The 18,613-nt window shown below is 39.1% G+C and overlaps 1 protein-coding gene across 4 annotated transcripts in view; it reads right to left on the reverse strand.

Annotated features, from left to right (window-relative positions):
* RALGAPA2 (Ral GTPase activating protein catalytic subunit alpha 2) overlaps positions 1-18,613 on the reverse strand; it is a 297,122-nt gene that overhangs the window by 186,984 nt on the left and 91,525 nt on the right. For all 4 annotated transcript variants that reach the window (XM_074949738.1, XM_074949737.1, XM_074949736.1 and 1 more), the window contains 7 exons: positions 17,068-17,205; positions 14,916-15,013; positions 10,621-10,711; positions 10,269-10,445; positions 4,747-4,940; positions 3,987-4,085; positions 3,545-3,700 (listed from right to left, as the gene is read on the reverse strand). In XM_074949738.1, the coding sequence (XP_074805839.1) occupies positions 3,545-3,700; positions 3,987-4,085; positions 4,747-4,940; positions 10,269-10,445; positions 10,621-10,711; positions 14,916-15,013; positions 17,068-17,205 (953 nt within the window). The remainder of the gene's footprint in view (positions 1-3,544; positions 3,701-3,986; positions 4,086-4,746; positions 4,941-10,268; positions 10,446-10,620; positions 10,712-14,915; positions 15,014-17,067; positions 17,206-18,613) is intronic.

Raw genomic sequence — 18,613 nt, forward strand, 5'->3', positions numbered from 1 at the left:
AACAGGGCAGGATCTTTGTGTCAACTGAGACCTGCTAAATTTTCTCTTATTTGCAGCGTGCATATCACTGAAAACCTAAGTGTTGCCCTAGAGTCACTTAGGGTATAAAGCAAATCATATTTGCAGTCCGCGAAGAACTTGTGGCCATCGAAAGGTAAACTTTCCTCCGTCAACTGTACTTCACACAGCTGAAGCCAGGAAGCACTTTTCATGAGTATTGCAGTGGCTGTGGAAAGAGACCTGGCTGAAGTGTCCACCACATCAAGTGAAGCCTGCAGAGATGTTTTTGCCAAAAGCTGATCCTCCTTTATTATGGTGCTAAACTGCTCTTGGCGTTCCTGTAGGAAATGGTAATAAAAGCATTAAACTTCTTGTAGTTCAAGCAGCCATATTTTGACATCAGGGCTGGTGGGCAGCTATCATGAGCTGTAACGTTGCTGATGAGTAGCTCTTATGACCAAAAAGGTCCAGGTATTTCCAGTCCTTATAATAAGGTGTGGCTTTTGGGGCATGTTGCCTGCCCCTTTCATTTACTGCATCCATGACCAGAGAATTTGGCGCTGGATGAGAAAATAAAAATTCAGAATCCATGCCCAGGACATAGTAATTTTTTAAATCATTTTATTGGCACACCGAGGGGGGAGGATTGCTGGAGTTTGCCACATGGTCTTGGCTGACTCAGGAATGGCTTTGTTAACTGGCAGTCCCACCTGTACTGAAGTAGAAGTGTGTAATATGTTCAGGAGCTTACGATGGGATTCCTGTATTTCTTCCAGGGGAATCTACAGGGTGTCAGGGACACACTTCACCAGGTCCTGGAATTGCACAAAGTCATCAGCTAATCATGGCAGTGGTGTCATGACTGCCTCTTGAGGTGACGATTACAAGATGTTTATAAAGGGGTAACCTCCTTGGCTGCCCTTGCCTCTTGCTTCTCAAAGGTCTCCTCTAGCTCAAAGTGGAGAGCAGGGATGGACAATACCAGGGAACGTGGTCTTCTGTGTTCCTTATGGGACTGAATCAGGGTCCCCCGAAACTGCTGGTGGTATACTGCCCATGGACCCCAATTAGGCCAATGAGAAGGACCATAAGGCATGGGGGAAGGTATCCAACACTGGTCATCCCAAGTCTTAGTAGCCAGGGGTCTCTTATCCTGCCTTTGTTGCATCTTCTGACAAAGTTCCTGCTCTACCTTGGTGGATCTTGCGCTTATTGGCAGATTTGCTCACCTTGGAGCTTCACGGCAGCCCTCAGCTTGGCCGTTTTTCTGAATTCACAGTCCAGGTCGACTCCTCCTGTGTCTGACCAGGAGTTGGGGAGGATTTGGGGGGAACCCAGGCCCACCCTCTACTCCAGGGTCCAGCCCAGGGCCCTGTGGAATGCAGCTGTCTAGGAGTGTCTCCTGGAACAGCTGTGCAACAGCTACAACTCCCTGGGCTACTTCCCTATGGCCTCCTCCCAACACCTTCTTTATCCTCACCATAGGACCTTCCTCCTGGTGTCTGATAATGCTTGTATACCTCAGTCCTCCAACAGTCCGCGTTCTCACTCTCAACTCCTAGTGCCTCTTGCTCCCAGCTCCTCACATGCACACCACAAACTGAAGTGAGCTCCTTTTTAAAACCCAGGTGCCCTGATTAGCCTGCCTTAATTGATTCTAGCAGCTTCTTGATTGGTTGCAGGTGTTCTAATCAGCCTGTCTTAACTGTCTCCCGAAGGTTCCTGATTGGTCTGGAACCTTCCTTGTTACCTTACCCAGGGAAAAGGGACCTACTTAACCTGGGGCTAATATATCTGCCTTCTATTACTCTCCTACAGCCATCTGGCCCGACCCTGTCGCAATCTGTGTCGAGAAATAAAGTCTCCTGGAATAAACTGGAAAGCCTTGAACAGAAAATTCAGAGTCTGAGTCAGAATGCTCCTCCACATATTGTATCGTAGCTGACAACCCCTCGTCATGGATAACAGAAGTTGTGGAAGAGGCAAGTTTCACAGCAACATGAGCAGTTGGTGACCCAGCAGACCTTGGTACCAAGAGATGTCTGGAGGTCACAAGCTGTAGAGATTCAGGTTCACTCAGTACCATGAGGTCTTTTGGGTACCAATATTCCCACAGTACTGGGAGCAGAATAGAACTTGGTACAGGCACCAATTATGTTCTGGATGCCATTGTCCAAGGCACTGATGTCGGTATTGAGGGGAATCACAGATTCCATTGAAACCACTTTGTTGCTCATATTATTCTTCACTATAGAGTCCTTTACTGCTGAGGTATGGGACTTAGTTGACATCTTACAGTGCTTCGCAGTGGCTGAAGTTCTCAGAGCCTCATTAGCACTCCTCTTGGGGCCTGAAGTCTCTAGTGACCAAGTCGTCTTTGAGGAGGAATTCTCTATTCTGCTCCTCTTATTGCCCTCTTTAGTCTGAGTGGGAAGCTCTTGGTACCCCCTGCACTGTTGTCGGTACCTCACTCATGGACAGTGTCGGAGATCAGGGTTTCGATGCCATCTTCACCTTGCAAGCTCTCGTGAGTTGTGACCATGATCTTGACATTGACAGGGCCCTGACAGAAGAAGAAGGTCTCTGTACAGAGGGGTTTCTCTGCAGCCGGGACAGAAGCCAGTCTTAAGGTTTGCTCCATTATTAAGAGCCAGTATGTTTTCCCTTGCTCTTAAAGGATCTTCCCTGAATAGAAGCTAAGATCTTGCATTTGCTGGGAATATGACAGTCTCTCAAACAACTAATACATTGAGATTGCCCGTCACTGACAGAGATTGCTTGTTGACAAGAGAGGCATCTTTTAAACCCTGAGGAGTCCAACATTCCAGATAGAAGCAAGTTCGTTAGGGCCCCTCAATAAGGGATAACACAAACAAAAATGTATTTTTTTTTTAAAGAAAAGGAATAAACAAATGTGAACAAACATTCCAAAAGCTATAAGGAGGTAAACGTACTACTACTACTGCTGCTAAGAACTAATAATGCTAGGAATACTAATAAAAGAGGAAAAAGGGGCACACTAAATTCCATCTCTCCCAGGAGGAGACTGAGAAGAAATTGAGAGCAGTTTGCCCATGCATCCCTGTATAGCCTCTGTATGGGGCACAAGGATGCGTAGGGCGCATGCGTGAGCCCAACGGGCACTGCTACCAAAATTCTCCAATCAAAGGTGGATGCGCAGCTGAAGTGGAGCACCCACAGGGACATGACTTGAAAAACAACAATTATTCTTACTGATGAAACAAGCACACCAGCAGCAGTTTGAAAGTTTACAAGCTGGAAAGAACAAAAATTGGGAGAACAGAAAAGGAGGCAAATATACAATACACAAATAGGGAGGAGAATAGTTTAGGCTATAGGGTAAATAATTTCTAGCCCATACTTTATTTTAGTTTGTGTTACAGCCATTTCCCTCCAACTTCACAGCTTCAAATTTGCTAATCCAGGCTTCGCCATCAAAACAATGTAGTAAAAATGTGTAAGTGCAGTAGTAAATATAGTAAATGCAATTAAATTATTTTAAAAAGAAAAGTCAAGCTTTTACCTGATCTTCACTAGTTAAGCCAATGTGCATCACGAGATAAAAATGCACTAGGAAATCAGAATTTGGCAAAACATCTTGGCGCCTAGTCATCATAGCACAGATCAACCTGTATGCTTGAAGTTTGCCTTCTTTATATTCATTTGGCAAGGTTGTTGCCTGAAAAGAGCAGAGAATTTTTATTAACAGACAAACAGCAACCAACTATATGTTAACTGTATGTATACTTGCCAATAAATGTTTTGAAGCCACATTCTAAATATGGATTCTCAAGAGTTGCTTAGCTGTTCTAGACAAAAGTATAGCTAAAGGGTGGACGCTGATTATTTTTCTAATACATCTAGAACAAGGATTGCAGAAAGAAACACCGTAAAAATGCCATTAAGTGATTCAATATAGACATGCAGTAAAATACTACTCTGTGCAGAATTTAAAACTAATTTACCTTGAACACCCATGCTGCAAATATTCTGAGAGGTGGAATTAAAACAGGAGGAGAAGGTGTAGACTGGTTGTCCAAACTTATAGCAAGATTGTCCCTTATCTGATTTAAAAAGAAAAGGGAGGGGATTAACAAAATAATATTTAATACATTAAAATGAGTATTATTTACAATACATGATTACTTCCCAGCCTTTCTACTGGAAGTGCTGTCATTTGTCTGTCTCTCTCTCTCTTGCATACACAAACAAACAAACAAACAAACAAACACACACACACTTTCCAATGAACTCAAATTCAACAGAAAAGTGTGTGGTAGTATTCCTCCATCCTAATCAAATATTATCATGTTAAGGGTGTACTGTGGAAATTTACACCAACTCCCAACATTGGTGGATTATTTTGTACTTTCAATTCATTGCTTCTATTTCACTATTTTACCATCTCAGAATATACTAATTTAAATCCTTTTTGTTACTGCACAAAATTGTCTTTTATTAGGTGTTTTTACTGAAATTCGAACATCCTTTTTCTTTATTTACAATATAATCTTTCCCTCCAAACACCACACTTTATTGGTTTACTCACTGTTAAAGTTACAGTATCACTAAAAGAACCAGCATGAGCAGTTGAAACTCCTTAAATATTCTAATAAAAAATCTATTTTACTGCTTAGTAAACTTTTATTAGAATATAAATTAATTTTTATAGCAAATACAAAATCACTCTCTTTGCATTAGAATAAAACACATTAAAAACAATACCTTTGCCAGTTTGTACCATAGTTCATAGAGATACCCAAAAACTTTGGCATGGATTTTAGGAGACTGGATATTATTCACATCTCCAAGAATTCCCAAGATCCTTCTCCATAATACAGCAGCTGAATCAGGATGCCAACCTATGAGGTTTCCACCAGCAATTATACTGCAGTCATCAGCAAGGAACTCACTGCTGTCTATAGAATAAAAAAAAATTGGTTTCCATCAGTTATAAATGCAGTGGGTAGTCTATCTGTGGTCCACAAAACCCAAACAATCATTCATATAAAACAAGGGAGTAATGGTTATGAAAAAAGTTCTGAGCTATGAATTTAAGCATTCATTATGCAAAATATATATTCAGAGCAACACCTTTCTCAAGGAATGTTTCTACAGATAATTGGTAAAATTGCCCTGTCAAGTCATCTTTTCTCCTGGAGCTGCATCCAATTTTGGCCCTTTTATAGCCTCTTAAACTTCCTATTGTGAGGTATCCTCATCCAGTCTCTTCTTTTCTAATTCCAAATGATTGGCATTTGAAACTCAGAAATAAAACATCATAAAGACATTTAGCCATTTGCATTCCCTTAGATGCAGTGAGGGAATAATGGGAACAAACAAATGCTTTCTTTATAAGTTTAGAAGTCAAATATGGGAATTTTTTACTCCAGTACAATTAATTTAGTTAGGAAAAAATAAACTTTACCTAATATCCCAAGTACTGTGTGATGTTCCCCATTCAGAAAAACACAAAAAGATTCAAAACAGTAAAATAATGGTTTTCATTATTAAAACACAGACTACTACTTACTAAAATCATGGCTAGCAGATTAGGCAAAATGAAAGGGAAACTGAGCTTCATTAATTATTCTACAGAAGAAATGGGTAGTATCTACAGATAATGGCACATTACATGACAGACAAAGAATAATTTGTAGTCACTGATGGTCATGTAATTAGAGAAGGCTTTTATTAGGGTTTAACAGCAGTATCGAGAGTCTCCTAAATAATTTGCTCTGGGTTCAAAGCGTAGGTATTTGATTACAATGATTTATTCATGCCATGAAGTGGTGGTACATACAAAATGTTTACCAATTTCATTTTTTCCTTATTTCACTAGGTAGGATTGCCCCTTAAGCACCATTCCCACTTATCAATTACTAGCAGAAGTAGAAGGCTATGTCAGGGATTACACTGCAAGGGGATGACACGCTAATATTAGTAAGAAATCCAGTAGTAAGAAATAGTAAAACTATTTCTATTAGTAAAACTATTCTATTTCTATTTCTATTAGTAAGAAATAGTAAAACTATTTCTATCACTTAGATCATCATGGAGAAGACTGGAGATTTTTCTGGATATAAATTAAATCATTCTCAATTTGCAAAAAACCCTACAATTCCACCATGTTTATGCTGTGAGAGTTTAAATGGGTAATAAAAAACTTCGTTTGTTTGGGAATTAAGAGGACTATGTTATTAAACAATGCAGATAGGCATACACGGAAGCCAATTATAGAAAACATCAAGGAAGAATGACAAGTGGGATTCCTGGAACCTTTGTTGGGTAGGTCTTTGTAAAGGTGATTTCTACCGCAGAATTAAATTTTCACTCAAAATGCATCCTTTGGAGTGTACCCTTTTCCGAGCAGGGCTTAATGTGGGCTTCATCCAAGCACTTTAAGCAGGTCAGATGGGGATCACTGACCAGCATAGGCTTTTAACAAATCTCACAGGACTTAATCCTGGGGAGCAAGGCATCCTTTTGGTACTGAGCACAGTACCAAAAAAGAGGAAAACTGGTCCAAATGGATACAAACACAGAAACCTAATTAAACAAACACAGAAACTTACTTAAGAAAAAAACAAAAAACACAAACCAACCAACCATAACGAACGGCAACTATCTACAAAGAGAGAGGAAGGCACTTGAGTTAATAAGACCAAGATCATTCCAACCACCATCACTGGTGTTAAGAAGGAACTGAGGGGAGTCGGGGGTGGCCCCACCCTGTTATACCAGTGTGTAGCGGCGTTTGGCAACAAAAAGTGCTCAAGCCACCTGATTGGTACTGCTGAGGGGAAAAAAAATCTCTGACCTCTGTGCACAAGGAGCACACACACTTACAGTGGAATGGCCATGTGCGATCACTCCAAGAACTCATACAATATGCATGCATGAACTTTAAATTAGTATAACTTTTGCTGTCCTTGCTATTTTCATGTTATTTCTCTTTTCTGATTGGTTTATTACCACCGATTACACACTCTTACCCAACACCAGCACTAGTGGCTTCTACAAACAAACTGCAAGTTTAGCTTGAGAGAACTTTTAAATCACAAGCCCAAATACACTTACCTTTGGAGAAACAGGTATTAATGAAAACACTAAGTAAAATTAACCCAAATACCCAAAACATAAACTGAAAACCATAAATGAGCTCCAGTTAGATGCATCATTTTACTGTATCTATTGAAATTGATCACATTGTCCCCTTCACTACAGTGCACAGAGGGGAGCTAAAACAGGAGTATTTACAGTGGAAACTCCAAAGGAGTAATGGCAACAGTTCCACGGCATTCTCTTGTTCTTTCCCCAGCCCAACAGAAGCCATTCAAGCAGATACACTACAGAGTAGGGGCTCTGCACATTGGGAGGTAGTAAGTTTAGGAGAGGGATGCTCTCTGTAGCATCATCCCCCCAAGAATTATGATGCATTATTAATATATGCTGGTTGGTCAGTAAAACCCTCAGAAGTTCTGAGGGAGCTGTAGTGTCATAGCAGAAGGGGGTGTCTCCGGGAGCCAGCTCTACAGAAGTTTCCAGCTTTGACAAGGAAACCTGAATCACTCAAAGGATATGAAAGGCCAAATCCTCCATCCTTTCTGCATGAACTCAAAACTTTACATCAGACAGAAGAAAATGAAGTTAACTCAAAGAATTAAACCTTGAAATTTCTGAGCCCCACTAAATCTAAAAATGGTTTCAAAGAAAGAAAGATATTAATATTTAACATGACTAACACTCTCTCAACATGAGAAATACAGTTATGCACACTCATTCTGTTAGGTAATTACAATCTTATTACTACATTTGCCTTTCTGCTCGAGATTACTGATCAAATTATTTTATAAAAATAGTTTTCTTTTGCATATGCAAAGAGCAAAGTTCTTGTATTATGGATAGAAAGCAAGCTAGCAATTTGTCTTCTTCACATAGGTAATAATCCTTAACATATGTTATATTACAATTTCCCTTTGTACCGATGACAAGCTGAACTATTGAACTGGATGAACTTATTCATTATATTAGTAGTATTTCAAAGAATAATTGAATAAATGGAGTAGATAACCCTGAAACTATATATCTCATTATAGAAAATAGCCTACCAGAAAAATTCTTATGTTACCTGATTAAGTTACTGAAATAAAATCTATGATGCACTTATTAAAAATTAGATGAAAAGTAGCCTTTACAAAGAACAAAGCACCAAAAGAATACAATACATAGTCATAAATAATGAGTCCTATATGTCAAAGTTACAATAATTAAAATGAAAAAGGTAAAGGAAAATTACTAACAAACTGACTTTTCTTAGGGTGTTCCCTTCATTAGGTCCATATTCTAATGTATTTCCTAATGACACTGCAGACTGCTAGATAATTAAAGCATATGCACAATACTATAAAAAAAACTTCAACATAGAGGGTGAAATCCTGCTCCTCCCTCAGATCAGTAAGATTTTTGCTCCTGACTTCAACTGGACAAAGATTATACCTATAGAGTGATTGTTTCAGAGATTATAAATACTGAATTACAATTTACCATTATCTTCAGTCTGACTTTCTAAATCCTTTAATAAAGGGAGTCTACAATTCCCATTTCTGATTCAGCATTCACAGCAAAAGCTTGGAGACATGGATTCCAAATGCTTAATCTTGAGAAAATCATTGTCATGAGGAAACAGCAGCAACTGAAGAATAGCACATTCAGGAAGAAAGAATCATGGCTAGCAAGTGGGATTTCCCCCCTTATTTACTTATAAAATCTTTCTAACCTCCAACAAATGCAATCTATGAAAGTAAAGTGGTAATGAAGTTTCTATCTGAAGGAAACAAGAGACAGAAAATGAAAAGCAAGGAACAAAAGCATGGAAGTATAGTCGATACTGCTATATTCTTTGATAACCTTTGGAAGGAACTTTGTATAGGCACTTGACATGTCTTTACTTTTGCTCCCTTACTGCTTTCCATATGAAACAGAAGTTAACTACCATTTCAGTCTTCTATTTTTATACCAGTTACCTATCATAGGCCATAAGAACTTTGTTCTGTAATCTCCAAAGCTACATTACAAAGCTACCAAATACCTGCCCTTGTGTACAGACAACCTCTCTCTTAAATCTTCATAAAGATATTAGCTGCTTCTCATTAAAATATGACACATTTCAAGAGTTGGCAGGCTGGAAGAGATATTAACTAAATATTGGATTTTCAAAAGTGTCTCAGTGATATCATCAATTATTCCCTGTGTCCACTGAAGCTACGATGAGAAGTAATGGGCTTAAGCTGTAGCAAGTGAGATTTAGGTTAGATAATAGGAAAAGCTTTCCAACTATAAGGATAGTTAACCTGTGGAATAGGCTTCCCAAGGAAGCTGAGGAATCCCCATCATTGGAGGTTTTGAAGAACAGGTTGGACAAACACCTGTCATGCATGGTTTAGGTTTACTTGGTCCTTCCCTCAGGGCAGGGACCTGGACTTAATGATTTCTCAAAATCCCTTCCAACCCTACATTCCTATGATTCTAAAATGGTATCTAGTATAATTAAATAGTAGGATATTAAGTTCTACTGCCAATTTTAACTCTAGTAGACCCAGTTTCTTAACCCTTGGATGATATTCTTGTGACTACAGATCTTTCTCCACTTTCTAAATATCTAATTACTTATGTCACTACCACACCTCAAGATGAAAGATAACCAGAGCACAAAGAAGGAACTTGGAGAGGTCCTTCCCTTTGAGATACTAGTGATGTATGACATCCTTTCCACTATCATGTTTTTCCAGAATTGTCCCTCATTTAACAACAGACAGTATACATTTGCTGGGTTTGTTTCATAGTCTTCCATTTTTGTGTGTCTCTGTGCATATTTTGTTGTGCAACACTTGACCTAGGCAATCAAACTGATACACCATTGTGATGAAGTGAAAGAAGAGTGTTAACACATTCTCTGAGGAAGGGTTAACTTTCTAGACACTAGTACTGTATACAGTGTTATTAATATTATTCAAAATTAAGAAAATGAAGCATTACTAAGAGTTTACAATGTTTTATCTTAAAAGATGAACTATGCCATTAGGGTTACATGTAATGTCAAATAATTCTCATCTACTTTAAAACAAAACACTTTTAAAAGCAAAAAAGTGCATGCAAATTGAGTTGTATAAACTAGCATGTGTAAGTTCTACCGTTCTGTGACAAAAATTTACAATATCTATTGTATTTTCTTGAACATTAGGTACCTGTTAAATTTGCAGCATCTGAAGGACTAAGCTGCAGCCAATGACGTGCATCTGCATCCACACAAACATCTGTTGGTATATTAACTTCATGTTCTTCTTCACATGTTTGCCAGGGGACCAGGGTGATCTCTACTTCATTATTGTAGCCAATGAACGTGTCACTGCTAACACTTTCACCTAAAGTAAGTAGGAATTACTAAATGTCATAAGCAATGTTCTACAATAAAAAAAAATCTTATTTTCAAAAACATGATTAAAAGTAACCAATATTATGTATGTGATAAGTCAAATTAGCACATGCCACCACAAACTACTACTCCTTAGAAAAAGAATTTGGTTTCCTGGAACTCACTCATTTCTCTTTCTCTGTGATTTCCATGTGACTGCTGCAAGTCTGCTTTCAAATCTAATTCAGCTGGACTGCTGCTCCTTCGTATTAAAACCTTCAGAAAAAATATAAAATTGCATTCCTCTCAATTCATTTATGGTTAATTTGAAAAATATATCCCATAATATTTTAGAATAATTCCCTCTATTAAGATACATATACATTTTATACCTAAGTATCACTGAAAACTAACTCTGACTTATTCAGGGGTGGTTTAGACAATAGTTAGTCCTGCCTTAGTGCAGGGGACTGGACCAGATGGCCTACTGAGGTCCCTTCCAGTCCTACATTTCTATGATTCTATTAGTAAAAAACCATATCACATAAGGCATAGAGTAGGAGCATGTTACTATAGTTGCTGTGGAAACTTTAACTCTAAGTTTCCTAGACTACATGCGTGTTAAAAACTTATCAGTTAAAATGTTGCATCAATACAGGGCTGGGGGGGGAGGTGTATTTTTGTATTTGCAATTAATATTCTTAATTTTTAAAAAAGGAAAGATGACCTAGATGTCAAAAGAACTTATAGGTTCTTGATACATTGATCAGGCCTTATGACCAACTTTTCACCCTACTTGGTTTCTCAGGCTGAAGCACTGCCATGCAGGAGGCAATGAACTCATTTGCCGAGGCTGTCTTTCTGGAACTTGTGGCCCCACAGCTGATTTTTGTGGGGAAGGAATTGGCACTCATTTCTCAGGCACATGCAGCTGCTTGCACGGTTTGGAAGACTGCCTACAGTTTTGTTTTTCCCACCAAATCAGGTTCATGTTGAGTAGATAAATAAAGCATGTAGTAATTTTTGAGCTTTGCACTGGTTCACATAATATTTTCAGTTATTTATGCAATAAATATGGCCACAACCTCAGTATCAACTTGCAAAGAAGGTGGGAAATGTGATATTGATGGCAGCATTATCAGGAGGTGGTAAATATTTTGACCAGCGTGTCAATAACACAAAAGCAGGGGAGGAGGGTTAATCTCTTACTCCCACCACCATTGCCTTTGCCTGAATTGGGTAAAGAAACTGCAGCAGAGCAATACATAGTGTTCCCACTTTGCTCGAGCCAAGTGTGCAGTCTCCATGTTGCTTTTAGACTACACCCACTTAAGAGCAGCGGACCAAACCAGAGTTTCAAACTACATTCATCAATTTGATATTGCATTGCACTTCTAACAGTATCAGCAGTTTCAAGCATCAATTATTTCTGCTGTTTATTCAAAATTAACATGAAAAATTAAAAAAAACCTGTCAGTCAGAATGCTGACATACACAAAGTTTTGAAATAAATGGCCGATGGTGCAAATTGTGCTGAGAAAGGCATTTCTGTGAACACTTCATGAATGATCAAACATTTGTTTAAGTACTATGCAATTCGGTAATGAATATAATTTATTTATAAGACCGTTATAAACTCTGTGTTTATAATATTATATATCAATCAAACAAACAGAGTTTATAACTCTTATAAATATATTCATTACCCATATACACATACACATATACACATATACACATACACATATACACACACATACACACACCCCCCTCTACCCCGATACAACGCGACCCAATATAACACGGGTTCGCATACAACACAGTAAAGCAGGCCTCCCCCCCACCCCCAGGGTCTGGGAGGCAGGAGCTCTGGGGGGGCACTTTTGGGGGCCCCACAGGCCCAGAGTGGCCCAGGTGATTAGCAGGGGGCCGGGAACAGCCCGCTCCGCTTCCCTCGCCCCGGCCATGTCACTTGGGGGAAGGGATTCCCCCCTCCCCAGCACTCACCAGCAGCGGCAGAAGTGGAGCAGCACAGCCTCAGCCTGCTCCACTCTGCCAGCTCCCAGTCACGGCGCTCCGCTTCCCGCCGCAGGTGAGTGTGGGGGGCGTCCTTTCCCCAACCTCCCCACACTCACTGGCAGCGGGAAGCTGAGCGGGGGCGTGGATAGGGGTTGGGGCAGTAAGGGGAGTTGGGTGGGGGTGGGGTCCTGGGGGTGATTAGGGACGGGGTGTTTCTGGAGGGGGGCGGTCAGGGGACAAAGAGAAGGGGGAGCAAAGCAAGTTCAATATAATGCCGTTTCACATAACGGAGTAAGATTTTTTGGCTCCCGCGGACCGTGTTATATCGGGGTAGAGGTGTGTGCGCGCGCACGCGCACACACACACACACACACACACACACACACACACACACACAGTCTTTATATGTTGCTTTATGTAATCTTCATTATAATATTTCCATAAACGAGTGTTACAGTCTGATAGTATTAGAAGATGCAGAATATTCATAACAACATAAGAATGGCTATACTGGGTGAGACCAAAGATCCATCCAGCCCAGTATCCTGTCTACCGACAGTGGCCAATACCAGGTGCCCCAGAGGGAGTGAACCTAACAGGTAATGATCTACTGATCTCTCTCCTACCATCCATCTCCACCCTCTGACAAACAGAGGCTAGGGACACCATTCCTTACCCATCCTGGCTAATAGCCATTAATGGACTTAACCTCCATGAATTTATCCAGTTCTCTTGTAAACCCTGTTATAGTCCTAGCCTTCACAACCTCCTCAGGCAAGGAGTTCCACAGGTTGACTGTGCACTGAGTGAAGAAGAACTTCCTTTTATTTGTTTTAAACCTGCTACCCATTAATTTCATTTGGTGGCTCCTAGTTCTTATATTATGGGAACAAGTAAACAACTTTTCCTTATTCACTTTATCCACACCACTCATGATTTTATATACACCTCTATCATATCCCCCCTTAGTCTCCTCTTTTCCAAGCTGAAAAGTCCTAGCCTCTTTAATCTCTCCTCATATGGGACCCCTTCCAAGCCCCTAATCATTTTAGATGCTCTTTTCTGAACCTTTTCTAATGCCAGTATATCTTTTTTGAGATGAGGGGACCACATCTGTACGCAGTATTCAAGATGTGGGCGTACCATGGATTTATATAAGGGCAATAAGATATTCTCCGTCTTATTCTCTATCCCTTTTTTAATGATTCCTAACATCCCATTTACCTTTTTGACTGCCGCTGCATACTGCTTAGACTTCTTCAGAGAACTATCCATGATGACTCCAAGATCTTTCTCCTGATTAGTTGTAACTAAATTAGCCCCCATCATATTGTATGTACAGTTGGGGTTATTTGTTCCAATGTGCATTACTTTACATTTATCCACATTAAATTGCATTTGCCATTTTGTTGCCCAATCACTTAGTTTTATGAGATCTTTTTGAAGTTCTTCACAGTCTGCTTTGGGTCTTAACTATCTTGAGCAGTTTAGTATCGTCTGCAAACTTTGTCACCTCATGTTTTACCCCTTTCTCCAGATCATTTATGAATAAGTTGAATGGGATTGGTCCTAGGACTGACCTTTGGGGAACACCCCTAGTTATCCCTCTCCATTCTGAAAATTTACATTTATTCCTACCCTTTGTTCCCGGTCTTTTAACCAGTTCTCAATCCATGAAAGGATCTTCCCTCTTATCCCATGAGAGCTTAATTTAAGTAAGAGCCTTTGGTGAGGGACCTTGTCAAAGGCTTTCTGGAAATCTAAGTACACTATGTCCACTGGATCCCCCTTGTCCACATGTTTGTTGACCCCTTCAAAGAACTCTAATAGATTAGTAAGACATGATCTCCCTTTACAGAAACCATGTTGACTTTTGCACAACAATTTATGCTCTTTTATATGTCTGACAATTTTATTCTTTACTATTGTTTCAACTTTTTTGCCCGGTACTAACGTTAGACTTACCGGTCTGTAACTGCCAGGATCACCTCTAGAGCCCTTCTTAAATATTGGCGTTACATTATCTATCTTCCAGTCATTGGGTACAGTAGCTGATTTAAAGGACAGGTTACAAACCATAGTTAATAGTTCCGCAATTTCACATCTGAGTTCTTTTAGAACTCTTGGGTGAATGCCATCTGGCCCTGGTGACTTGTTACTGTTAAGTTTCTCAATTAAGTTTCTCTGCGATGACTTTATCGTCTTTAAGTGCTCCTTTTGCATCTCGATCGTCCAGGGGCCCCAGTGGTTGTTTAGCAGGCTTCCTGCTTCTGATGTACTTAATACTTGCTATTAACAGCTACAGTTTAATTCCAATTTCTATTTCATCAATGGGATCCACAAACTTAAAATTTCAGTTGTTATCCTTTGTAAACATTTATATTAATAATTAGAAATGAAAAGTTCTTAGGATCTTGGCAATTATTAGAACTTGGATCAGAGTCTATTAATTTTGCCTTACGTGTTGGGCTTCATTTTCTTTCTTCATATATCCTTTCTTGCCTTGAATGGATTGGGAATCCACACAATTTAAATTCTGCGAACTCTCAGTCTTTTTATCTGCATAATCAAAATTTTAACAAGTAAACAAATGAGACAAGAAATACAGACAGTTAAGGAAATGGAGCCTATGGGCTAATTCTAAAACGATTCAAAACAGCACTAAATATGTGCATGTTTTTCATCTTTCCAGTATTTACAGAGAAGTGATTGAATATGACACTCTCATATGATAGTGTAGGATTGTTGTGGACTCATTTATATTGTGAAAGCATTCAATTATGTGGATAATTCCCTCATAAATAGTGTAAAAAACTGCAGTTTGGGAATACAACTAAAATCTTTAGCTGTGGTGTGTGAAATGTAAATGCAGTGCTAGATACTGGAAATGACAAGTTACACACCAATCACAGATATTTTCAGTGGCTTTCATTGTGAGACGAGCTCTGCTTCAACACAGATGATATTCTACACTTCCAAATGACAATTGCCTAAAGCCAAATTGATTTTTTACAAATTAATTAAAAACAAGACTCTTGTCAAAGAGAATTCAGTGCCTGTGAAAAGTGTTGGAACAACAGAGCTGGAAAATGAAGTTATATTTCCCACAAAACAGATACAGCACATAGAATGGGCACTCAAGATTCCCAACACATTTCCACTAATGTTACCTGTCTGCCGATACTTCCTTTCTGGGGAATAGTAGGTAAAATATTATCAGGCTACGTGCTAATGGCAAATCAATTATATAATTAAGTCAAATATCTCACTAAATTGCTCAGTGTCCATTTATGAGGCCCTTCAATAAGGCAGGTAAGAAAGTTTGCTTGACTGTTCCCTACACTTCTTAGATGAATGGAGGGCAAATGGATGTAGCCAAGAGTATAGTCAGCATCACAGCAGATAAACCCTGGAGGAAACATCTCTAAAACTATATAGGTAAATTATTAGCCAATGATAGCTGTCTTTCAATCATTGGTAACGTATTTAAAGCCCTGGTCTACACTGTAGAATTACTTCAGTATAACTACATTGCTCAGGGGTGTGAACGATCCACTGACCTAAGCACCAGTGTAGACAGCCTTATGTTGGCAGGGATCTAGCCGATGCAGCGTTTTAAGTGTAGGCCTGCCCACAGTATAAAGCACCTGTAACTAACTCACGTGGAAGTTTGCAACATATTCTCCTATAAACAAAACATTATAAACAGGAAGTTTGTATGAATGCTCTTGTCCACACTGGGGAAGAGCAAGAGTTCACTGAAGCTATTTTGAAAACTGGTCAGCTCATTAAGTTTACCAACAGTACATAATTAATGTAACCACTGTATTCCTCTACAATAGGGAGTATGTGCAAAAACAATTACTTATGTAGCGAGAAGTGCTAATGTTCTATTGGTGACCACTCTAAGCTTACAGCTATATGGAAAATTAGGACATGCAGTTCATCAATCGTTGCCCAAGGAGTGGAAACTGTAGTGTTCTAATGTGTTCACCAAGTCATCTAACCATGTTAAGAGTTCAAATTAATTAACACTACCAAGTCCTCCAGTATAGAAAAATACAATCATTGCACTACTTTTTTGCAAGAGATAAATTACATTTTAATTATGATCACTAAAGCAGAACTTGTTTTTAAAGTATGATGGTAAAAATGAATGGCTCTTACCTACACTACAGAATCCAGTGATGCTGAATTAGGAGCTGCCCTGGTAAATTAAGTCCTAATTTTTCTAATGTAGCCAAAGACTAAGGTTAAATATACTTTCCTTGGCCATTTTTAATGCATCTTCAAAGGGTTAAAACTAACATTTTAAGTGAGATATACATACTATTGAAAATCCTCAATGGGTGGGTGTGTGAATGGAGACATTCAGAGGTATTATTTTAGGAGCATGATTGTGTTATATTTAAATTTATTATTTAATAAAATAGGGTTTGGAACACTGAAAAACAGGATTTATTGTACCATAGCTTAAATGAACAGACATTATGGCATAAATATACATTCATACAGTAGCAATGGGACATTTTTCCTTCCTATTCACAAATGTAGTTTAATGAGATTCAAAGGCAGCTTAATACAGTATAGCCACTGTATGTCACAAAAGTTACCTTGAAAAAAATCAGAACTAAATTGGTCTATAATGTCTGAAGTGCTACTGCTTCGAGTTAGTTGCTGGTCCTGGTCTGCAAAGAGGCCACTCGACTCTGGTCCTGTTGTATTTTCTGATTGTTGAGCTTCTTCAACTTCTGCAGATATCAATTAAAATAAAATGTGTTACAAGTATTCTAAAACTCTTTGCACATTTACTACACACTAACATAAAGTCAGGTGAAAAGATGAACAAGCTAAATATTTAAAACACATAGAAATTATGAGAATAAAATGAAAAATTTCAATTTTAGTTACCAAATGCTCTCCACAACTGAAAAAAAATTCATTAAAAAAATGTATTCCAGCAGCAGAATTAGGAAGAGGTTCAGAGAAGGGAAACTCAAATTATTAGAGTCATAGAGTGGGTGCTGAGGGCCAGAGGTATGTGGGGTTTTTGTCTCAAATGGAGAGAGATTAAAAAGACTTAAGACTGTTTAGTCTAGAAAGGAAAAGGGTGAGAGAAGATATATAAATTAATGAACAGTACAAAGAAGACTAATTTGGTGTTCCTATTTACTTTTCTCATAATAAAGGAAAAAGAGGAAACTTAAAAAGTCAACAAATTCAAAATGAATAAAAATAATATATATATATATATATGTTTATTAAACATCTTGCATAACTCTCCAATGGGACTCACTTCTAAGGGATTTGATTCAGAAAAACAGATTAGTAAGTCTCAAGCAGTATTAGACATTCATAACAATAAGTAGGGGGCAGGTAAAATCTAGGGGCAGAACGTTCTCCCCATTCCAACTGACTCCCTCATAGCCTATTCACTTAGGTATACCTTCCTCAATCATCCAGCATTCATCACTGGCACAGACTGGACACTGAACTAAATAGACCATTGGTTTGTTCACGTGTTGCAACTCAGACTTAGGTGCCTCCATAGACATACAGGAGGGGGATCACCTTTCCTGCATTCCTTAGAATGTGCACAGAAAGCTGGATCCTTTCCTGCGGACTGATGAGATTTGCAAGTTGGGAGAAGAATAGGAGATATAAGGAGCAGCACACTGACGGGGGTGGGGGGGGGATCCCTGTCCTTCCAGTGGATCGTCTCACATCCATAAGAGCAATACCTGCACACCTTAGGAGGTACACAGGAGGTCCACTCTGCAGGTATTAGCAAATTTATACCCCTCTCCCTTCCCTAAACTCCCTACATGCAGGTGCTAGAAGGAATGTGAGGTTCTGTTATTAGCCTTATGAGATAGGTGGGCAGAGCTTAAAAATATCCAATGTCCTGTGAGCCATAGCTTCCTCTTCAGTGGCCAACCAAACCTTCCTAACCTTAGAAAACTTGTACTTTCTTGATGAGCAAAATCTGAAACATTAGTAACCTGACAGGCCTAATTAGATTGTCAGTCTTTGGACAGTTCTATCTGGGCTGATGACCCTGAGGGCCATGAAAATCTGCCAAACCTAATAAAACCATTCTCGCCCACCAGAATCCTTAAGGGATCCCAATTAATCTATTAAGGCTTATGAACGATTGGA

This window comes from Natator depressus, chromosome 3, assembly GCF_965152275.1.
Source record: "Natator depressus isolate rNatDep1 chromosome 3, rNatDep2.hap1, whole genome shotgun sequence".
In the NCBI taxonomy this organism is placed as follows: domain Eukaryota; kingdom Metazoa; phylum Chordata; order Testudines; family Cheloniidae; genus Natator; species Natator depressus.